We start from the raw sequence: 22,967 nt of genomic DNA on the forward strand, positions 1-22,967 counted from the left end.
AGCCAGGACAGAGACAAAGCTACCTCCATCAAGATCCTTTTTAATACAGAAACTGACAGGACTTGTCCGCTAATTAAGCAGCTTGGAGAAAAAAAAAAAAAAACCAACAAAAAAAAAAAAAAAGGACAAAAGCAGAGCAAAATCTTGGTAGAACTGAAAAATAAAGTTTCCTTGTATTTTACTTTGTTGTTTCCCTTGAACCTTGCTGTAGCGCTGGGAGGAGGAGCTGGATTTTTTCCCCTAGTGTTAAGCACCCAGAGCTCGTCATTACACTTACGGTGCAATAGTAATTCTTTTCCTGGGCCTTAAGCCCTGCGCTGCCGCCCGCCTTCTGCTTTTGCTGCGTTTCCGCCTCGCAGGACGGGTCGTGGAGGGCGCCCGCCCCGGCGGCCTGCAGCGGCCCGAGGCTCTCCGCCCTGCCGCACGCCGGGCCGCGGCTCTCGCGCCGGCTCGTGACGTTCCTGCCCGCAGCCAATGGCGGGCCGGGGGCGGGCCGGCGGCCGGGCGCGTGCGCGGAGGGCAGGCCCGCACGTGGGGCCGCGGCGGTCCCGGCGGTACCGGAGCCATGGGGCGGAAGCTGGACCCGAGCAGGAAAGAGAAGCGCGGCCCCGGGCGCAAGGCCCGCAAGCAGCGGGGAGCCGAGGTGGAACTGGCCCGCTTCCTGCCGCCCGGTAAGTGCGGCCCGAGCCGGCGCGGGGCCTTGGCGGTGCCTCGGAGCGCGCCGCCTGAGTGCCGCTTCTATTTCCGCAGAGGCGGAGAGCGGCCGGAAGAAGCTGTCCAGCCACGCGCGGAGGAGGTGAGGGCTGCCCGGCCGGGTGCGCGGTTCCTGACCGGGGCTGGTCTGAGGTCTCACGGCCGCTTCCCTCCGCTGCAGGGCCGCCAAGAGGCGACTGGGGGTGGCGGGGCGGACGGCGCCGGGAGGAGGTCGGCGGCCCGCGGGTGAGTGGCGGGGCATCGCGCCCTGCGGTGCGTCCCGCAGAAGCGTGTACTCGGCTGCTCCCGTCGGCTCTTCCCTCGGCCGGGGCTCGGGACCGGGCGGTGGGCCTTAGGTGCGCACAGTGCTGACGGCGTGGGGCAGCTGCTCTTTGGAACGCTGCCTACCTTCTAACCTTTTGTTCCGCTGCAGTTAAAGAGCAGGGGGATTCTCAGAAGGAGGTTAGTCCCATAAAGGCAGTGGGACATGCCCCTCAGCGCCAGTCTGGCTTCAAAGATGATAATGCAAAATGGCTGACCCCAGCCAAAGGCAAGAAGAGCCTCTCCAAGAGAACCAGCGTGGAGTTATCCAGCAATGGCGAGGTGGAAGAGGACAGCTGGGAGATGGAGGAGGAGGAGGATGGGAGCAGCGAGGAGTTGATGGATGACTATGGTGCCTCATCTTCTGATGAGGAAGAAGTAAGAGCTCTTCGGCTTTAATTTTGCAAGGAATCCTCGGCTTTACTGGCTGCAGGGGCTCGGCAGGCTTGGGGGAAAAAGGCAACCTGACTATACGAGCTGGGGGTGAGGGTGCTGGAGAGCCTTCCCCACCCCATCAGAGCAAATTCAGGTTTGGCAGCTGGACCCAGTACAACACTGAGTCTCTTATACATTTTAAACAGAGCAGAAAAAATTTATAGGGGGTAGAGGATAAAGGGGGCACCCAATGACATTGCTTCATTAACCTTTTCTTTCTCTGTTTAGTTGCTGCCCATTGAGAAAGCTGCCCTGAAGCAAAAGGCTGAGTAAGTATTTTTCCACATTGTGAGTTAGTGGAGCCTTTCCTGGATGGGTGAGAAGCCCGACTTGCTTTTGTTCTTTTTCATTCTCTTGTACCAACAAGACAGTAATTGTGAAGTATCTGTGCAGCACTGTTTTGTCTGAAACATTCCTTCTTTTCTTTACGCTTAGCAGAGATCTCAGTGAAGAAGATAGTGAGGAAGATGAGGTGGCCGAGGAGACCAGCAGGCAGAAAACAGGACAGAAGGAAAAAGAAGATGCAGATCTGCAGCTCAACGTGGAGATAGATGAAGAATTCAAATTGCCAACTGATGAACAGATTGAGAAAGAGAATATCCTTTTCATCTGTAACATCCATAAGCTATATGTAGGCAGCAGTATTGAGCCTGGATACAACTGAAGAGATTTGCTTTATTTTATCACGAGTATCGTTTTAGCACAAGTGCTCTGTCTATTGTCTAATGAGAGTCTATAGTCTAATGAGGCATTTTTAGATGAGCTATCATAACAGTGTACAGCACAGTTAAGAAGTATGTTACAACCTGTACAGAGCCCAGAGCCTTCCCCAGTCTTTCTGGTATTAAAGCATAGTTTATCGTCCTCTGCCCTAATTTTCCTAGCAGGCCTGTATCCAGCCAGTTTGTAGGGTTTTTGCCTAACAGCGATTCCAGCATACACAGTGATTTTCATTTACTGTCCTCTATGCAATTTAATCTTGTCTCTTTCTCCTCTGTTCCCCAGTTGCCTTTGGGGAACTTCTGGTCTCCTTTTTGATATAAATGGTGTTTTCAGCATTGAAAGACCTTTCTCATTGTTATCTTTTTTCTTTTTTTTTCATGCTTATCTAAAGTGAGCTTTTCCGCCCAGATCTATCCTTTGAATCCTGCTTCTGCTGAGCTCTGTTGGAAGTGTAAATACTGAGCTCTGCATGTGTGTGTGCTCTAGCGTGGCCTTTCTTGTGATGTGGTGATTCAGGACTCGTGCGCGACTGGCTGTGCGTATGAAGGACTTAATGTGCAAGTTCATGCACTGTTCATGTTCCCTTAATGGCCTTTCTACCTGCTGAGCCACCAGACCTGCATGTCATTCACCAACGCATCAAGAGCAACATGGAGGTGCTGCAGGACTTTGGGGTGAAGCGGGAGGAAGGACGCACACGACAAGAGTACCTTGCACTGTTGCGCCGGGATATGGCTGCTTACTACTCCTACAGTGACTTCTTGCTCAAGATGCTCATGGATATCTTCCCACTCCCTGAGGTAGGGTTCTGCCTGCTCTTTGTCTTGGCTGACCGATGAGGATGTGGCAACGTCCCTACTTCATTTTTACCTCCTTCCTTTTGCCTCTTATCTAGCTAATCAACTTTCTGGAAGCCAACGAGGTTCCCCGTCCCGTGACCATTCGCACCAACACACTCAAGACGCGACGACGGGACCTAGCGCAGGTGAGCAGAAACCTGTGGCGGTCTCCTGTGCTGCCCATCACACTTGAATTGTGACTCAGCCCCATCTCCTTGTCTTGTAGGCTCTCATCAACCGTGGTGTGAATCTCGACCCCTTGGGGAAGTGGTCAAAAACTGGACTTGTTATTTATGATTCCTCCGTGCCCATTGGTGAGATCACCCTTCCTGTTACAAGGTTTAGCTGATCTTCCCTCTGTTCCCTTTATTTCATTTGTTTGTTGTTGTGTTTTTTCCCTCTTTGTTTTGCCATCCCTGCACAGGTGCCACCCCTGAATACTTGGCTGGACACTACATGCTGCAAGGAGCTTCCAGTCTCCTCCCTGTTATGGCTCTGGCTCCACAGGAGAATGAGCGCATCCTGGATATGTGCTGTGCCCCGGGTGGCAAAACCAGCTACATAGGTACCACCCTGAAGCCATGGTGGGAGGCTCAGGAGGGATGCTCTTAGAACTGATCTGTGCAGAAGGAGGAAATGGAATGGGACTGAATTCAGGAAAAGGTGTCTGGGTAAAAGCATAGGAAATTTTTAGTCCCTTGCTGATGTGTTTTGCCTTCTGGCAGCTCAACTTATGAAGAATACAGGGATGATCTTGGCCAATGACAGCAATGCTGAGCGGCTGCGTAGTGTGGTGGGGAATTTGCATCGGCTGGGTGTCACCAATGCAGTAGTGAGTAACTGCGATGGACGCCAGTTTCCCAAGGTGTGTTCCCTGTCTGCTCTGGGATGTTCTTACCATCCTTACCTAGTGCTTTCCCTTTAGCAAGATACGTTCTGTGAAGTCATAGGAAGATAAGCAGAGCTACTGGGAATTATGCTTGTTAGTTGGTGTGAAAACAGGAAGGTGGATGGGAAAGAATGAGCTATCTCCTCAGTCATGTTTCCATTTTTAGTCTTGGTCTTGTTCTCAGTCCCCGACCATAAGCATAACTTTAAATTCATCTCTGTCTGTAGGTACTTGGAGGGTTTGACCGTGTGTTGCTTGACGCTCCCTGTAGCGGAACAGGTGTCATTTCTAAGGATCCTGCTATCAAAACCAATAAGGTGAGTGATGAGTATAGATGCCAGATGGGGGATCTGGTGTGAGTTATGAGAGGATGGATGATTCTCGACTTCACGGCAACTGCATTTTTGGCAAACCTCTGTTTGGGGAGGGGAAATGGATTTTTGTGCTCTTGACCATTTTCTGTGTTATGCTAAAACTAGTTTTTTTTTTTTATGTTAGTTCTGCAGAAAAACCCAGTCCCATACCTTGTCCCTTGTTCAGTTATCTCTCCGTTTGCAACAGTTTCAGAGGCCTGGGCTGTTCCCTGTGTCTCTGACCCCTTAACCTGTCTTTTACTAACAGGATGAGAAAGACATCCTGCGCTGCGCTCACTTGCAGAAGGAGCTGCTTCTCAGTGCTATAGATTCAGTCAATGCCACCTCAGAGACGGGGGGCTATGTTGTCTACTGCACGTGCTCCATTACAGTAAGTCTGTGCTCTGTCGTGGTTATTTCTTTAGGAATGGTGAGTTTGGATCCTAACGTTTAACCTCTGGTAGGTGGAAGAGAATGAGTGGGTTGTGGATTATGCCCTGAAGAAACGCAATGTTCGTTTGGTGGCCACAGGACTGGACTTTGGCAAGGAAGGCTTCACCAGGTGTGTGCTGAGCCACAGATTGCATAGGTGGCTCCGTTCTTTGCTGCCAGAGTTTCAGCAGAAGTATTTTTCACCTCATTTCCTCTTCCAGGTTTAAGGACCGTCGTTTCCATCCCTCTCTTAAGTCTACACGGCGTTTCTATCCCCACACCCATAATATGGATGGGTTCTTCATCGCCAAGTTAAAGAAATTCTCTAATTCCATCCCCAAGACGCAGAAAGGTAACCTAGTATGGAAGCTCTGCTGAGCTGCCTGAGCCTGCTCTCACAGGCTGCTTCCCATGCAAAAAACACATGGGTTCCTCCTACAGCACTTTTGTCTTTGTTTCAGATGAAGAGCTTGCTGCGGAAGCAGCAAATACGTCCACTGTCCCTGAGACAGTCATGGAGCCGCAGGCAAAAAAGAAGAAACTTGAGTCGTCAAAAATTGCCCAAGTACAGAAGAAGCCACAGCCTGCTTTGAAGAATAGACGTTCTCTGCAGGGTCAGAGGAGGCCCTTGAAGGCTGTCCGGCCTTCTCCCCATAAGTCCTGTGCTCAAGTCCCTAACAGAAAGAAGCATAAGGTGAAACAGAACGGACAGTGAGAGGAACTGCTTTTCCAGGTGCTGTTTCCCTCCTTAGGGAGCAAAGGCTAGGGCTGCCCTGGCTGTTGTATTGTGCTGTATTGTGCTGTTTTTCCTGCTCTTTGCATATAATCGCTGCAGTACTGAGCACCCAGGACAGCCATAGCCCCTTTTACTCCTTTCCTTCCTCTGCATCAAGGACTGACACACGACTCATTAAAAGTTTTATATTTTTGCTCAAATCTTGTCTTTTTCCCTTGAGTATTGAATACAGAATTTTGCCAGTGTCCCCCTACTGCTTTGCAACTGAACCCCCTTCCATTCTCTTCTGATGTCCTGATATTTTCAGTGTTTGTTCTTAGTGCTGTTGTTTGTCACTTTCTGTGAGTGTGTGATTGTCCTCCCTTCTTCCCTGTGCTTGTCACAGGACTACAGCATGGCTCAGGTTGGCATGGACCTCTGGGTTCATCTGGTCCTACTCGTGTGCTCAGGCAGGGACACGTCCAGGTGGGTTTTGAAGACCCCTAAAGAGGGGCTGCATAAACTCTCTGGGCAACCTTTTCTGATGCTCTGTTAATTGGCCTACATTCATCTCCTGTTTCTTGGCCTTCCAGACTGCAGCTGCAATTCCTGCTGCTCCAGGTGCTGTGCAGTCATACTCTTTTTGCTTGCTCAGATGTGGTTACTTTTTCTTGTGACAAAGCAAGCAGTAATGTCTATTTCTGTGGCAGCCCAGAATGTGACCTTGTGTTCTCTTCTTTGGTTCTGCTCCCCAGTGAATAAATATTTTTTCTAGAGACTATAAGTAAGCTTTCTAATAAGATTTGTTCTCAAGTGTCCACTCCACCAGTGTTCTGGTGCTGGGGTACTTGAGGTCTCACTTTCGTGTCTACACTTGTCTTGCTAGCTCACCTCACAGGGGCTTTGCCTTGGTTTTTCTCCCCGTGCTCTGTGGGAGAACTTGATGTACTATTAGCTTGATGCACTGCAAGTTTTAAGAAGGGATAGGGCAGGAGGGACTGGGGAGTTGCCATCTATGTTAGGAAATGAATGGATTGTGAAGAGCTGTCTATGAGAGACACAATCAGGTTGAGAGGTTTTGTGTTAAAATTAGGGACCAGACCAATGAAGGACATCTGGAGTCAGGGTCTACTACAGGCTGCCTGATAAGGGGAACAGGCTGACGAGGCATTCTTGCTTTAGTTACAAAAACCATTGCATTTGCAGGCCTTCATTCTGATGGGGGGATTACCAGCAGATATTTGGGTGGTTGAAAAGCAACATGGCAAGTTGTAGGCAATCCAGGAGACCCCTGGAGTCTGTTGAGGATAACGTCAGGTATTGGACAAACCAGCCAGAGGCTGTTACTGGACCTGGTACTCACCATTGCAGAGGAAGTCATTTAAAGAAATTAAGATTAGAGGTAGTCTGGGCTGTAGTGCCCATGGCCTGGTTGAGGTTTGTGATCTTGTGGAACATTGGCCTGGCCTTCTACAATGGAGTGATGGCATTGAAGGACAAAAGAAATAAAGTGATTACATCTACCTGGATTTCTGTAATGCCACTGATATGGTCCCACACCACATCCTCATCTCTAAGTTGGAGATATGGATTTGAAGGATGGGAGTATTCAGTGGATAAGGAATTGGTTGGAATGTCACAGCCAGAAGGTTGTAGTCAATAGCTCTACATCCAGGTGGAGGTCAGTGACAAGTGGTGTTCCTCAGGGGTCTGTCTTGGGACTGGTTGTCTTCAAAATCTTTGTCAGTGACATAGACAGTGGGATCAAGTGCACTCAGCAAGTTTGCTGAGGACACCAAGATGAGTGGTGCAGTTGACACAATCAAAGTGCTCAAAAAGTGAGCACGTAAGAACCTAATGAGGTTTAACAAGGCCAAGTGCAAGAGGTTGCACTTGGGTTAAGGCAATCCCAGATATGTGCATAAACTGGGAGAAGAACTCATTGAGAACAGCCCTGTGGAGAAGGACTTGGGGGGTCTAGCAGAGGAAAAGCTTGGTGTAAGCCAACAGTGTGCATGGTGCAGCCTAGAAGGCTGATTGCATCCTGGGCTACATCAAAAGAGGGGTGGCTAGAAGGGAGAGGGAATGATTGTCCCCCTCTGCTTTGCCCTTGTGAGGCCCCATCTAGAATACTGCATCCAGGCCTAGAGCCCCGAGTACGAGAAAAACATCGGGCTGTTGGTGTGGGTCCAGAGGAGGCCACAGAGATTATCAAAGGCCTGCAGCACCCCTCCTATGAAGAAAGACTGAGATGCGCTTGTTCAGCCTGGAAAATGCTCCAGGGAGACCTCATTGCAGCCTTCCAGTGCTCAAAAGGAGCTTATAAGCAGGATGGAGACTGACTTACACTGTTTGATAAAGCTAGGACAAGGAAAAACAATTTTTAACTAAGAGAGGGAAGATTTGTGTTAGATGTTAGGCTGAACTTCTTTACTCAGAGGGTGGTGAGGTACTGGCACAGTCTGCCCAGAGAAATTGTGGATGCTCCTTCCTTGGAGGTGTTCAAGGACGGGGTAGATGCAGCCCTGGGCAGCCTGATTTGGTGGGTGGCAACCCTGCCCATGGTAGAGGGTTCAAATTGGGTGATTTTCGAGGCCCATTTCAACCCATTCTATGATTCCATAATTCCATTTTCTATTACAGTATTTTTTGCATGATGTTAAGGACAGACGAATGCAGCAAGCTAAAGGAGCTAGGTACTGTTACCACATTCAGCAAGCAGTGAGGCTGAGCATGAACTTCAGAAATACACACACAAATGATAGATATGACCAGCCATGGTAAAATCAGCAGAAATAAGAAACAAGTGCTGTGGTAGGTGCTCAGGAAAATACAAAGAGCACTCAAAATGGAAATGGCAAATATGGCCCAATCCTGTTTTTACAGGCTTATCATACCTTGAGCATGCTAGTGGACCTTGTATATGCACGCTTCCACGGATCTCTGGTTGCTGATCATCAGACTTGTGGTCTGCCAATACCTTCAGGCCCTTGATCCTACTTACTGCTTATTCCAGCTTGAAGTTAGACTTTTTTTTTTTCCAAACACACATGCTTGCCAAGGTAGCACAAATAGCTTACTATGGAGATAGCCTGGCTGGTGGTAATTGGGTGTATAGCTCAGCTGGATAGGCATACTAAACAGAGAGTTTCCTTGAGACTAGTCTCTGGTACTTACTCCACTTCTCCATTTTCTCCTGTTTATTTCTCCCTGGTTTCTCTTGATACCCCCTTTTCCCCACATTTGATCCTTCCTATCAAAATTCCATAGCAAGTTTTGCTCCTTAACATCATACAGTAATTTTTACAAAGTGCAACAGTTTTCAAACATCCTATAATAAATTTTCCTCTAAAACCTCACGATCTTAGTTTTCTTATCAGTTACGAAGTTTCTGGCTGAACCTTTTCAAGGATGCACTTGTGTGATACCTGCAGTGGTTCAGTCTGTCAGTGTTTTGGGAGTTCTGGTCTTTGTTACAGCCTCTGTTATCTTCTTGTTAGCTTTTAATTTATTACATCTCTGTTTCTTCTAGGTTTGTTTGGTTTTTTTTTTCCTTGGACATTTTGTGCTGACTGGTTGTTAGCCAGATACCCTTAGAGCTGGAAATTACTTTTCCCTGTTTCACAGCAAATTATGAGGCCTCTGAATGCACCTGTCTCACTTCAAGCTTATGTGGTGAAGTCTCTGGATTGTCTGACATACAGGACCCTAGGCTTTCCCAAGGCTTTTCAGAAAAATTAATCAATGCTAGGCACTGATATGAAAAGAATTATTAGATTGCAAAGCAGAGAAAATTACCTCCTTGTATAAAATAACACTTCTTCAGTTCTGCATTTCAAATGTCGTCTATCAAGGGAAAAAAAAAAAAAAAAAAAGATAGTTGAACTAAAATATGTTCAGAAGAGAACAAATACATCCAAAGCTACGGGATGGCTTCTGCAAGAGGGGCAGTGGGAGAGCGGGTCTTTTTAAGCATGGAGAAGAGACTATGGGGAAATAAATGATACAATGGTGCATAAAATTGTGAGCAACACTGAGAAAATGAACAGGAAACAGATGTTTGCTGTTTTCCAGCAATAATAACAGATCATAGGGCCTATCTAAGTCACCCAAGGTGTAGAGAGCTGTGGAAGCTTATGAAGATTTACAACATCCCAGATACAGGGTGGCTTTTGTTTAGTGAGGCTGGGAATTCTACTAGGAAGAAATTCTTTACTCAGAGGGCAAGGAGGCACTGGCACAGGCTGCCCAGTGGAGCTGTGGGTTGTGGGTGTCCCACCCCTGGAGGTGTTCAAGGCTTGGTTGGATGGAGCCCTATGCAACCTGCTCTGATGGGTGGCAGACCTGCCTACGGGTTGGAACTAGATTGGCTTTAAGGTCCCTTCCAACCCAAGCCACTCTATGATCCCATGAAGCAGTGCCTGTCCTTCTGGCAGTGACGCTAACCTGTTCTGATGTGTTGCTGTGTGCTGCAGTCCCTACACTAGCATGTAGCATCCTGGCTTGACAGCCCCTCTGTCTTGATACCCAGTGGCAGGGGTAGAAAGGACTTGGTTTGGATCCTAGCATAACAGTGAATCTCCAAGTCATGTCAGGTTCCTCTGAAAGATGAGAATGCTTGTTGTCTTCATCTCTTGAGTAAAACCAGTCTCTCAGCAAGTGTAATTTCTCCTGTTTTGCTTGCCTGTGAGCTTTTTCTGTAGCTGAGGGAAGATGGAAGAAACTTGCACTTTTCTTAGGTGGTTTGCTCCCATTCTGATCTTTACATAAGCCATAGCAGTTATCACTGCTCAGATGGATAACATGAGGTGGCACTGAAATACCAACACAAAGCCATGGAAGAAGCACTCCGTATTCAGCTAGCTGGGGAATAGAGGCAGGCTGTTTGCCCTTGTGCTCTGTTGTAAGGCTGCCTGAACAGGGCTGTAGCTGGTCACCTGGCTTGCATTGCCTTGTTACACTGGGAATTATGACCATAAAGCTAAGAATTTTGGAAAACATAACTGCTAGATCACGTTTTGGAACCCTCTGTTAGTGTATTTGAATGTCTGAAAACTGCTGGTAACACAACTTGCCAAAGCAAGAGCTGGGGCAGAGGAAAGCAAGACTCATAGAATGGCTTGGGTTGGAAGGGACCTCAAGGATCATCAAGTTCCAACCACCCTGTCTCAGAACTGAGAAACTGAACTGAGGGTTGGAAACAGAGCTGGGGTATAAAAACACTGTCATAAATTACAAGCTGAATGAGAGAAAACTGGTGCAATATGTCTTAGTATCTATTCCACTGTGTTACATGCAAATCTTACTGGGTGGCATTTAACAGCTTGAAGAGAAAAAAAAGAAAAGAAAAAAAAAAAGAGTAAGCAGTTCTGTAACACAGCTGACGCATGCTGTGAAATTATTTAGGTTAGAAACAAGGCCAGAAGTTGCAAAACAAACCTGGAAAATAGAAGAGATGAGCTGGTGCGTGACCACCAGTGTGACAGGAGCAGCGTCATACTTGTAAGATCTTAAATTAAGCGGAGATGCAGCACTGCTTACTGGCAAAATAAGGAAAACAGACTGCTGGGGAGGAGGCTGAGGACAACACTGAAGAAGTAATGGAAACAGAAGAGAATCTAACAGCAATACAGCAATATAGGCTATCGCTGCTGGCAGTGATGTGTGCTGCAGAGGTGGGGATGGGCAGGCTACATCCAGAGGATGGGACTGAAATACTGCATTGCACATTTCAGAAATATGGGTACAAAATTTAGGTCCTGGAGTACTAGATCTCATTGCATATAACCACACAGATGCATACGCTTGCAGGGGCTGAATCCAGAAGTATTTCAGTGACTCCCCATTTGCATGCAGATCTGGGCTGCTGGCTTCGCTGGTATGAGTGGTGCCCATAGCAGCACCCAACTTTGGGTATGGATAGGAGCAATTAATTCTAGGAGTGGGCTACAGTGACATGTCCTGGAATCAGCAAGACTTGGAGAGTTTATGTTGAATTATTCCAGCAGAGCATGGTGCAAGGAGAGTGTTATGCTAGGGAAGGAGGACTGGGTTGTATGGGGTATTACAGACACTGGTGTTTACCTGTGCCTTGAAATAGCAGCCTTTTGGAAAGCCGTGGAGCCACTCTGAATAACTGAGTGATGGGTTTCATCTATTAAGTGCCTGTGTAGGAGCATGCATTAGCCAGTAAAAGGCTCCGTGAGCTGGAAGAACAGGAGCATCTCAAATGGGTAGTGAAAGTTAAAGCAAGGCAGGGCACATGAATTCAATATGTGACTATCCACCTGGGGAATCCACCTCGATTTGCCTATGATGAGGCAAGCAGAGCACTGATTTCTTTCTATCTTGCTGTCAGCAACTACAGACACAGTCACCCACCAGCACCTGAGCGAGCAACAGAAATTTGCACTGATTTTATTTTGCAGGGGATCAGAAAATGCAGTGGTCCTCTCTTGGCCTTAGAATCCATGGGTGTTAAAAAAACATCAGCACATCTGTCGATAAGTGCCTATTCTCACATTGGTTCTAGCTGTAAGAGGAGCCCGGCACATGCAGGCAGCTGGAGTTCGGCAGCAGAGACCAGTCCTGTGAAGAGAAGCACTGAAGGAAGCTGATGGCAGGTGATGGGACACAAGCAGCAGTGCCACCCTCGGTGCCTCTGGGAGGGACTGCCAGCTAGGCCTGGCTGCGAAGAGTGTGGCTGGGCTAGCGCAGCCGGCCATCCTCGGCGGTTTGAGGACCCCAAGTCACAGCGTGTGTTCCTCCCTCCGATGTTGGGGTAAGGGACCATCATCCAAGCCCTGACCTGGGGCAGGGGGAAGACTGCAGAAAACCCGAGGAGGGCTCAGACTGCGGGCAGAACTAATTCCACTCGGTAAGCAACAAGGAGGTCACAAGACAGCGCGTTTCAGAGCCCGGGCGCCTCCGCACGACCTCCCGTACCCTCGCGGGGCGGCGACTTCTCGCGCGCGAGCTGCTGGCGGGGCAGCGAGAGGCTCCAGCACAGCGCTTTAGGGGAAGCCCCGAGAGCCACTGCCGGGCGGGGAGCCGCCTTCCCCGGGCCGGCTCGAAGGAGGGCACGCGGCAGCATCCGCCCGGCCCGGGGCCGCCCCGCTCCCGCCGCATCCCATCCGCAGCGGAAGCCGCGCCCCCGCCGCCGGGCCCGGCCCCCGCTGCCGCCGAGCCCCGATTGGCGCCGGCGGCCCCGGCTCCCCCCGCGCCCCTCGCCCGGCCCGCCGCAGCCATGAACCCGCTCTTCGGCCCCAACCTCTTCTTACTGCCGCAGGAGCAGCAGGGGCTGCCCGGCGCCGAGCCGCCCGCCCCGCGGCCCGCAGAGCCCTTCGCGGCCGAGCGCGGCCCCCCCCCGCCGCCGCCGCCGGCCGCCGCCGGCCCCTTCCCCGCGCCGCCTGCCGCCATGGCCCTCCGCAATGACCTGGGTTCCAACATCAGCGTGCTGAAGACGCTGAACCTGCGGTTCCGCTGCTTCCTGGCCAAGGTCCACGAGCTGGAGCGGCGCAACCGGCAGCTGGAGAAGCAGCTGCAGCAGGCGCTGGAGGAGGGCGGCCGGGCCCGCGGCCCCCCGCGCCGCGACCAGGCGGTGCAGACCGGCCTGGTGGGGCCCATCCGCCCGCTGGGGCTGGCGCTGGCCGCCGGTCGCCCCGCCGCGCTCTGCGGGCCCGCCCGCCCGCTGGGCTCCCCGGGCTGCCACCCCGGCGCCCCCGCCCAGCCGCCGCCCTTCGCGGCCAACTCCCGCTTCATGCCCGGCACCATCTGGTCCTTCTCGCAGGCCCGGCGGCTGGGCCCGGGGCCGGAGACCACGCTGGTGCAGGGGCCGGGGGTCTCGTGGATCCACCCGGACGGGGTGGGCGTGCAGATCGATACCATCACCCCCGAGATCCGCGCCCTCTATAACGTGCTGGCCAAGGTGAAGCGGGAGCGCGACGAGTACAAGCGCAGGTGAGCGGGGGACGGGCCGCGGGCTCCGGGTGGGAAAGCGCTGGCAGCGGGACCTCGGGCTTCGCCTCACAAGCGCGCACCCTGGAAGGCGTGAGCGTGGAGAGTCATTGTGCTCCCAGAGAGCAGCCCTCTGCGTTTGGGTCTCCTCAGGTTCACACGGTCGGTGGTTGGGGTCTGGTCCAGTCCTGCGCTAGTCGGGCCGTTGCTCACCTTCTGCCTCTTGAGAACTCTTGGGATGCTGACCTTGTGCTTTCTGGCTTCTCAGCCTGGCATGAGGACCAGGAGTGCTTTTCCAGGCTGGGGCTCAGAGTGTGAAGAAATAGCAGGATGCTGGGAGCCAGGGTTTTGAAAGGGAAGGCATCTGGAAGCGTTGGAGAAAGAGGAGCAGCTGGCAAGTGGGTGAGAAAGGTGAGGGTGCAGTGGTGAGGAAGCGGAACGGGTCAGGGCACTAGGAGGTCTCTGGGTGTGTGCAGATGTGCTGAGGAGCTGGGGGCATGCAGGGGTCTGGCTCCCCAGGCCCTCTCCTTCTTCCCTCACTTTCGCAACCCAGAAATCGTTGCCAGGGCTCTGCCACAGGTGGCAATGGGTACAGGAGCACCCTGTTCTTCAGGGTTTCTGCAACACCATAGCTGCAGCACGGCACGCTTCTGGAGCAGGGCACAGTGCCGGCGCGCTGATCTTGTGGCTGAGCATCCTCTGTGCCTGGAGCACTCTGCTCCAAGCTGGCTGGTGAAGCTGTCTGAAGAGCGGCACACAGGATGGGACCAGTCAGCAGCTGGAGCAAGGCCTGAGGCAGTGCTGGTGGGTTGCTGGCTGCTCACTGACTTGGGATGAGAGAGATTACTCTGTGAAGTTGTAGGACGCTTGTAAAGTACGTTGTTAAATAACCGAAGGAGCAAAATGTTTTGCACTTGAAGCATACTAGTGCCCTGTGCCTTGGAGCTGTGAGATCTGGTGCTAAAGTCGGGGCTTGGGACCCAATATGACAACTTCCATTTCTGGCTTGGTAAGGCTTTGTCTGGGCAGATGCTCCTGCTGCACAGCTGGTGCTTTGAAGCACCAAGTGAGGCATATGAGAAGGGAGTTGACATCTCATTTTTTTCCTAATTGCCGCTGCTTTTCTGTGCACCTAAGGGCTTTTCACTGAGCACGGCTTGGGTTCCTTCCGCAAGGCAGGCAACTCTCCTTTCTCAGTGTTTTTAGATCAGATAGCAGGGAGCTAGTGCCGTGTCAGGGCAACCTGAGCAGAGAGTGGGGCCACCTTTTGGGAGGGGAAAAGCAGAGAGCTCTGAAGAAGGATGGGAGACAGTAGTCAGATACCCAACTAGGATGCCACCACCTCTTGGGTTTGTGAGCATGTTAGCTGGGGTGTCTGACTGCAGTCTGCTGGTGCTGCTGAAGCCTGGGCAGAAGAGAGAGTGGGTTGTGATGCATCCTGCTGGCTAGGGACAGGCGGTGAGGAAGGCCACGGGCCAATGTTACTGGAGGGGATCTATTTTTGGACAGTGTTACTAGGGGCAGGAGAAAGCAGATCCCACCCCCAGACCCCCTCCTACACCGGGTCCCAAATGGGGGATGGCAGAGGAGGATCCCGTTTCCGTGCTGTACCCGCACCATGGGCCAGCACTGACGTCCCCTTTGCTGTGTGAGAGCAGAGGTGGCTCTGGCAAAGGAACTTGTCACGTCCCCAACTTTGGTGGCCTGAGGTTAGTGGGGGGGGGGGAGTAGGGGAGGGCTGGCTTTGCCTGCTGCTGAAATGTGCTCTCTGCCCTCTCCCTCTGGGCAGACTGGTGGCATGGGAGGGACAGGCATCGTTGTGGTGACAGGGTGGGGTGGCTGCAAGCTGGCGTCAAACAGCAAAGCTTTGGTCCAGGTGGCATCAGCCTGGCAGACTGCTGGCTTCTCCAGGCTGGGTGCAGTGATGCAGCCGGGTTATAATTAGGAGTGGTGCATTGCAGGATGGAGCAGGGAAACGGAGCCAGGCAGGAGATGAGCCTGAGAGAGTGAGGTTTGTAAGGGATGGATGTGCTTATCTCTTACAGCGTGAATCCTTCTTACTTTTTGGCGTTAAGTCAGCATTTACATGATCTCTACTGGTCTTTTGTAGCATGAATTCTCCCAAAGCTTTGGCAGATTGGGCAGTAAGGAGCCCAGAGGAAGGTGGAGACCAACAGAGCGAGTAAGCTCCATGCTGAAAGACGCTGACAGTTTTTTTCAGTGGTGGAATGCATCTTCTCCCCAGGGACAGACGCCTTTTTTGAAAGGTTCCCATATAAGGAAAATCCCACCTTTTAACTTTCTCCTTCCCTCTCTTCATCTTTTTCTTCCCACAAAGGGATGCAAAACCCTTTTGCTTCCCCCTCTGAAGCTGGGGGATGAAACTCACAACGGTAGGACTGCACGCTTTCTCCTTGTTTGAATAAGGAGAAGCATTGCCAGCTATAAGAGCTAAAAAATGCCTGATTCAGGACTCTCCAAATCATGGCATCATCTTCATACCTTAAAATGATGAGAGTGAGGGCTTTTCAGGAGCTCTCTGGTTTCCCAGTCATTGGGATTTATTTTTCACACTTGTAAGCGAGAGAAGTTCTGCATGTCCTTGTACAACCTTAAAAGCTGGAGTCAGTGGTGCTTGCAAGCGTTAAGCAGAAACCAGGGATCCCAGCACAGGCAGGGTCTGGCTCTTGTTGCTTTTCCAGACAAATTTTATTCTATCAGAGACATTCTGCTTTTCCAAGGAGCCTGAAGCAGCACCACAGTGGTCCTGCAGTGTCCTGCACTGTGTGGGACAGCCATGGGTGCGGGGCACGTACCAGCCCATTTGCTCTCTGCGATCATCATTTAGCAAACATTTAGCAAATGGCTGTGCAGCTGGTGGCCTCCCAGCCAAACAGGGGCTGGGCCAACACCGCAGCATAACCCAAGGTGATGAGCTCATGGCTGGGAAATATGGTGTGGTCCACTGTGGGGCGACGTGTCTGGACAGACTGCACAGGCAGACTGGCATGGGCTTGCTGCAGAGCTGCATAGGCTAATGCAGCACCCACCATCCAGTCCAATCTATCTGTGGGCTAATATGCTGCAAGCTGGCATATAAAGGCATGATCTGTCACACTTCCTTGCAGGACAAAACAATATTTTTCATTCTGACCTTCACATTGAAGTGTACAGCACGGCCATGTAACGTGATATTAGATAGAGTTCCATGCTTCTGGGCGACCTGAACTGCACAAATACAATGTAGATGGGTGCAGCTCTGCTGTATGCAGAGAAACCCAAAGCCCGTTCCTACGTGTTGTGGCTGAACATAACCCAAGACCAAGGGGCTGTGGGTGGCCAAAGCAGCTGGTGGGCTGCAGGGCATGCAGAGCAGCTGCTGTGCAGGGCTGTGTTGGTGTCCCCAGCTCCCTCTACCACAAAGCAGGGAGACATGGCTGGCCTCAAGCAAGGTTGGTAGAGAGCATTGTGGGACTGCGTTTGTGACCAGGAGGGCTGATGGGTGTTTAGCAGTTGTGGCCAACTAGAAACAAATGGCAATATATTCCCAGACACATTCTGCCTTCCGCACTGCTGCCATCCTTGCTCCCTCTGGGGTTGCTGTGGAGTGAGCAGCTGCTGGTCTGTTCTCTCCAGCAGCCTGTGGCACAAGATCTGAGCAGTGCATTTCTCTCCCTAGGTGGGAAGAGGAGTACACAGTTCGTGTCCAACTTCAGGACCGAGTCACAGAGCTGCAGGAGGTGAGCATTCTTGCACTCTTCCCCTTCTCCCTGCTGCCCCTTGCTGGGGCTAATGTGTGCCCCTTCCTCTGCCCTGGAGCAGGAAGCCCAGGAGGCTGAAGCATGCCAGGAGGAACTGGCCATGAAGGTGGAACAACTCAAGGCAGAGCTTGTTGTCTTCAAGGGACTGATGAGCAATGTGAGTCCATAGCCCTGGGAGGCAGTTATTTTACCAAGGGAAGAAGGGAGCTTTGATGTCATGTGCCTTGCCTAATTCTCCTCCTTTATCCCCTTTCTGTGGCATCATGCTGGCCACTGTGGGTTCAGAACATCACAGAGCTGGACACCAAGATCCAGGAGAAGGCCATGAAGGTGGACATGGACATCTGCCGGCGCATTGATATCACTGCCAAGCTATGTGACGTGGCACAGCAGCGGAACTGCGAGGACATGATCAAGATGTTTCAGGTGAGATGCACCCGTCCCAGTCTCAGCAGCTAGCTCTGGGGAGGAGAGTTCCCAAAGGAGGTAGAAGAGGCAGCAACATAACCCCTCTAGGAGAGGCAATTTATCACCTGCCCTTTGCTCCTTATGGTCCCTTGCTCTCTGTCTCCTCTTGAATGATGCCCTTTGGAAGCATCAGGTGAAAAGGCAGAGTGGAAAGCTCCAAGTGTTGCTTTGGGCATCACGTCCCTTTAACCTCTTGCTGATGTGTAGTATTGGGCCCTGGGATGCCACAGCGGTAGGGCAGCAGCTGCAGGAGGGAGACAAGTGGCTCCAGTGTCTGTCTCTAACTCCATCTCTCTCCTTTCCCTTCCCCTCTCCATCATCTTCTCTGTCACTCTTCTCTGTCTCTGTCTCTTTTCTCTTTCTGAATGTTGCTGCATTTCTGTCTTAATTTGTTTCCTACAGAAGCAACTGGTTAGTTTCATTCAGTTGAGAAACTGTACAAATTATAAACTTTCTATGAGGCTGGACTGTAAATATTGACATACTTCACTTTTTTTAGACTGTCTCTTTTTTCCTGTCTCTGTGTTTCCCTCTGTCTCTGGTCTGGGGTGGTGGGTGATTTGAGTTCTTCTGCAATAAAATCACATTGTTTTTTTTCATCAGATTCATAAAGTCCATCTTTAGTTGCTTAGTTTTAATTTTAGAAAACGCTAAAACCATATTTTATCCATTGCACCATCTTTAACCTGATCATAATAAGCCCGTCTCTCTCTCTCTCGCTTTTCTTTCTTTCTTCCTTCCTCTCTTTCTTTCTCTCATTCCCCGTCCGTCTGTCCCCCGTCATTCCTTCTCCCTCCATCTCCTCTCAACTGCCTACTCCTGACCTCGGACCCGGCCTCGTTTCTGTAGTCTCTGCACTTGTCTCCCGTTAAGGTCCCAGCCTCGATGGGGCGGAAGCGGGAGCGGAAGCAGGTCAGCGATGAAGATACTTCACTGTCAGAGAGCGATGCCTCCAGAAAGCCTGATGAGGAAGAAGAGGACGAGACCACAGCCATGAGTATCAATGAGGAAATGCAGAGGATGCTGAACCAGCTGTGAGTGTGGCCTAGCCTCACTCCAGCTGACCCCTTGTAGCCCCACACCACCTCAAGCAGCAGCGCACTGAGCTCTGCCACACAAGTGGATGTGTGGCCAGCCTGGCTGCAGGCTGTGGCTTTGTGCTGTTAGCTATAAAACAGTGCCATATCTGTGGGCTGTTCTCCTGACCAGGCCTTCTGATGGTGTGGGTCATTCTGGCTTTCTCCACCCTGCCAGGCACCGGTCTTCTCCTTGGTTGCCCTGGCTGTGCAGGCTGGTGGATGGGGAGTAAGGGATGGGAGAAGTCTGCTGCTTTTCCTTTCTGGGCAATGCTGAGGTGGCAGCTCTTTCAGGGCTGCTCTTTATGCCCTGTGCTGTGTGGCTATGCTGAGGAGAGACTGACCAGCACCTGAGCCCTCCATGGCCTTGGGGAGGATGCTGCTTTGGTGCTTGAGTGCTGTCTGTAGCCCTGCCCTCTTGTCCTGGGGTATTCCCAACCTGCTTCCCACCCCATAGCCTCCGAAGGACAGCAGGGATGATGTATTTCTCCAGAGGGCTTGTTTCAGTTCCACTGTGCTCTCACTTGCATGGTAATGCCCTCCCAGGTGGCTTGTGCCACTCAGAGCAGTGCTGAGCCATCTTCCCTCTGCCATGTTCCTCTTCTCACCACTGCTCCTGGATTCTGTGAGTCGCTACCTCAGTTTGGGGCTTCTGACCATAAAGCTGGCCCCCTCCCCATCATCTGTTGGTTTGGGGCATGCCTGAGCTCACCCAGGAACAGACATCAGAGGGCTGTAGCGCCCTGTAAGCCAGGGCAGGGTCTTTGGCAGGGCTGTGCCTGTCCTCATGGCAAAAGTTTTTCTGCATTGTGCTGACATGCTTGTCCCCTTGCCCCTAGGAGGGAATATGATTTTGAAGATGACTGTGACAGCCTCACGTGGGAGGAAACGGAAGAGACACTGCTCCTCTGGGAGGATTTCTCTGGATACGCCATTGCAGCTGCAGAGGTGCAGGGGGAGGTAACAGTGGAGCCATGCTTTCTCTGGTTTCAGCCCGGGGCTTGCACTTGATGTTTGGGGTGCTCAGTTCTGCTTGAGCCCTGGGAGGTGTTTGTTCAGTGGCTGAGCTTCAGAGTCCTTTCCTCCCTCCTGGGCCCATTCTCATGTGTTCCCCAGACCCAGTTGGCTCTTCTGGCCACCCTGGTCTCTCATGGCCCTTGCCCACTGCTGGGGCAGCAACTGCCCAAACTGAGGCCACAAAGTCTGGCCAAAGGCTCTGCTGTCTTCACCTTTGGACCTTGTCGGTCCTCTGGGAACATGTGCTTGAACACTGTCTATGTGCAGGATATTAGTTGTTCTCTCTGAAGTTATTGGGTTTTTCTGGGATTTTTCTGGGCTGTAGTGCTTACTGTCCAGTATGGTACATCTCAGATCTCTCTGCTTCATGTTTGCAGGGCTGACTCATGTCTGTCATCTGGCCATACTGCTCGTGAGCTTTTTCCTCTTAATTCAGTGCTGCCAGTTCTCTCTCTGATTTGTCTCTCTTTCCTCTGGCTCCACATGTTGGATACCTCTCTACCTCTAAACATGCTGTCTGTTCTCCTCAGCAGCAGGATGACAGCCTGGAGAAGGTGATCAAAGACACAGAGTCGTTGTTCAAGAGCCGTGAGAAGGAGTACCAGGAAACCATCGACCAAATAGAGGTGCAGGAAGGAGGAAGGGTGGGAAATGGGGGAGTGAGTTCCTGCAGGAGGGAGAAACCAACTGTTGTGCAGTTGTTTTGTTAGCAGTGGGATGGCAGCCTCCTATCTGGCTGTGCCCCATGCTCCACATTGCAGTATGCTTTAGGCTCATCTCTACATTGCTTTCCTTTGGCAGCTGGAGCTGGCCACGGCCAAGAATGATATGAACAGGCACCTGCACGAGTACATGGAGATGTGCAGCATGAAACGAGGTCTGGATGTGCAGATGGAGACTTGCCGGCGGCTCATCACCCAGTCTGGGGACAGGTGAGCTTGGAGGACCAGGACTCCTGTGTGCTGAGCAGGGCCTGGAGCCAGTGTGGTGGTGAGTGGGAGCTGAAGCAGTACTCCCTGTCCTGGTGTGATGTGGGGAGGAGACAGATCACAGACCAGACAGGGCGGGTATTTTAGCTTCTCCTTCCCCCTGCCCACCAGATGTGTTCTGTCCTTCCCCTCAGCAGTGCCGTGACTGCTGCCTCTATTCTTCTCTACAGGAAGTCTCCTGCCTTCACCCCAGCCTCCACCAGCGAGTCAGCCCCCAATGAGGAGAGTGAGGAGTCGGATCGTGACCCCCCTAGCGATGCTTCCATCAGATAATGAGGGGAGGCCCTGTTCCCTCAGCGCCCCACTCCTGGCTGAGAGGTGTCTGAGCTGCAGCTGGGAGAGACTGTCAGGGATGTGGAGCAGCTGGTAACCATTTGTTGCCAGGCCCACCCCCACCTCGGGGCATCTGGCAGATCCCCTGCTACCAGGTGTCTTGCAAATGGCTAGGTAAACCTGTCCGGGCTGCTCACCTCCGGCCCCTTCTCTGTTCCTCTCCCCTGCTTTGGTTTAACCATGGTTCAGGCAGGATGGTCCCAAACTTGCCACAGCAGTGTTCTCCAGGGGCTGTCCTAGGTCCTCCAAACACAACCTCCTCCAGACTCTGTCCTGGCATATCCGACCTGCCCCTGGCCCTCCTCACGCCATGCAGAAGCCGAACTCGAGCTGTACCTCCCTGCAAACTGGACCTGACCCTGGTGCCAACTGGACCGAGCCTGGGGCTCTTCCCATCCTTGCTGCTCCCCAGGCACTGGGGTGGCCCTGGAGCTGTGCCAGGCCCCACCACTCTCCCCTCCTTCGGAGCAGGGACCAAGTCCCGCTCACCATGCACTTTGCTTTGCTGCACGTCAGCAGCACATTTGTTACAGAGACCAGGAATCATTAAACGGGACTGATGCCTTTTCTACAGCTCCTACAGGTGTGGGCTCTCACTGGGCTGCAGCAGGTGTTGGGCTATACTGCTGGAAGCAGGGCTCCATTGCCCATCCCCACACCAGGCCCGCTGCAGCGTGGCCTGCAGGGTGCTCCATCCCTCAGAAGGTGCTGGTGGTGAGATTCCTCTTCTGGCAGTTACAGGCCCTCAAAGGGCTGCATGTAATGCTGGTACTGCGTGGGCCAAGCTCCGGGCTAAAAATAAACGTGAACCCAATTGTTTTATCTGCACTGACGCTACGGCACTTTCCTTCAATGTGTCTGCACCCCTTCACTGCAGGCCAGCATTCTCACTCAAGCTTTCTCCTGCTTTGCATTTGAAAATATCAAAAAAAAACCAACTGCAGAAAAAGTTTGGTTAACAGGCTGAGATTAGTTGATGGGGGAATGACTAAGCAGCGCTGTGATATTGGGACAATTTCAGTTCCTAGAGGAAACTAAGTTGAACGTGGTTTGTGCCTAGCAGACCTTCCTGTCTAAGAGGTTGGTTTCTGCCAGGTCAGCTTTTTGCCAAGGTGTCTGGAACGTCTCCTTACTCATCCTCAGTTCTGTATCCAACCTAGATATCACCACAGTATCCCTGAACTGCCATCTCTTGTAGCCTGTGTGGACTTTGCCCTTACCCATTATTATTGGGATCTTTGGATCCAGTAAGATGGGAGAGGTGTCCTGCAGAGAGACTGTTTTGTAGGGCTGTCTGCAAACCAGCAGACATGGGCTGCTCAGCAAAGAGAGGTGAAGCTCCAGAGAAAAACACTTCTTGCAAAATGTCCTGGAGGGAAGGTAAAAGTAGTTCAAAAAGTAGATCACAGTATAAGTTTTTTGGATCACTTGTAAGATTAGGTAAGGTAGATAAAAATGGGGGCTGCGTGAGGCAACAATTTATCTAGATTGGTTTGTGTAATTAACTGCTGCTGTGCTTAGCAGAGCACCTGCACATCTGTGTGTTGCGATGCAGTTCGGCATTTAAGCAGGGTGAGGTCCTCTCCATGTGCTTGCAAGACACATTGCAGCACGTGTTGGTGTTTCAGTGTAGGTAAACTGTCTGGTTAGATACATCTTTCCTGCTTCTTTCTATTTCTTTTCCCTTTGAATTTTGCTTTCTAGAAGAACAAAAAACAGAGCACATATTTTCATCCGATATTTTTTTATTTTGAGTGATGTTGCCTTACATACAGTAGCTCAGGGATCACTTTCCTTCCTGCCTGAAGGCTCTTTTGGTTTATACAAATCTCCTTTCCCATGTGTTTCCTTGCAGCATTTTCTGCCCTTTCTCTTATGTGGAGATCTCTGCCTGTCAGGAGAAATCCGTCTCTCCCCCTGCATAATCTATGACCTGCATATCTTGGCTTCTGTTCTGTCCATGCTTC

General features: G+C 51.5%; 2 protein-coding genes across 4 annotated transcripts; both read left to right on the top strand.

The window, feature by feature from the left end:
• Positions 1-565: 565 nt before the first annotated feature.
• Positions 566-5,400, top strand: NOP2 (NOP2 nucleolar protein; the record flags this gene model as incomplete). Its single annotated transcript, XM_079549204.1, has 16 exons — positions 566-671; positions 751-796; positions 875-939; positions 1,127-1,392; positions 1,678-1,718; positions 1,885-2,060; positions 2,773-2,972; positions 3,068-3,157; positions 3,238-3,325; positions 3,436-3,576; positions 3,737-3,876; positions 4,128-4,217; positions 4,522-4,644; positions 4,718-4,815; positions 4,907-5,037; positions 5,147-5,400. The coding sequence occupies 16 exons, from the start codon at positions 566-568 to the stop codon at positions 5,398-5,400; spliced, it is 2,055 nt and encodes a 684-aa protein (XP_079405330.1).
• Positions 5,401-12,646: 7,246 nt separating this feature from the next.
• On the top strand, positions 12,647-20,940 carry IFFO1 (intermediate filament family orphan 1; the record flags this gene model as incomplete). Of its 3 annotated transcripts, XM_079549554.1 has the most annotated exons (10): positions 12,647-13,359; positions 17,036-17,096; positions 17,179-17,274; positions 17,403-17,543; positions 17,988-18,041; positions 18,435-18,619; positions 19,501-19,621; positions 20,209-20,304; positions 20,480-20,610; positions 20,838-20,940. In XM_079549554.1, 10 exons carry the CDS (start codon positions 12,647-12,649, stop codon positions 20,938-20,940), a joined length of 1,701 nt encoding a protein of 566 aa, XP_079405680.1. The 3 variants fall into 3 exon arrangements, with proteins under 3 accessions (XP_079405680.1, XP_079405681.1, XP_079405682.1); XM_079549555.1 differs by lacking the exon at positions 17,988-18,041; XM_079549556.1 differs by lacking the exon at positions 17,988-18,041 and having other exon boundaries at positions 20,212-20,304.
• Between the last annotated feature and the right edge of the window lie 2,027 nt (positions 20,941-22,967).

The sequence above is a fragment of the Tetrao urogallus genome (assembly GCF_951394365.1).
Source record: "Tetrao urogallus genome assembly, chromosome: 1".
Classification (NCBI taxonomy): Eukaryota; Metazoa; Chordata; class Aves; order Galliformes; family Phasianidae; genus Tetrao; species Tetrao urogallus.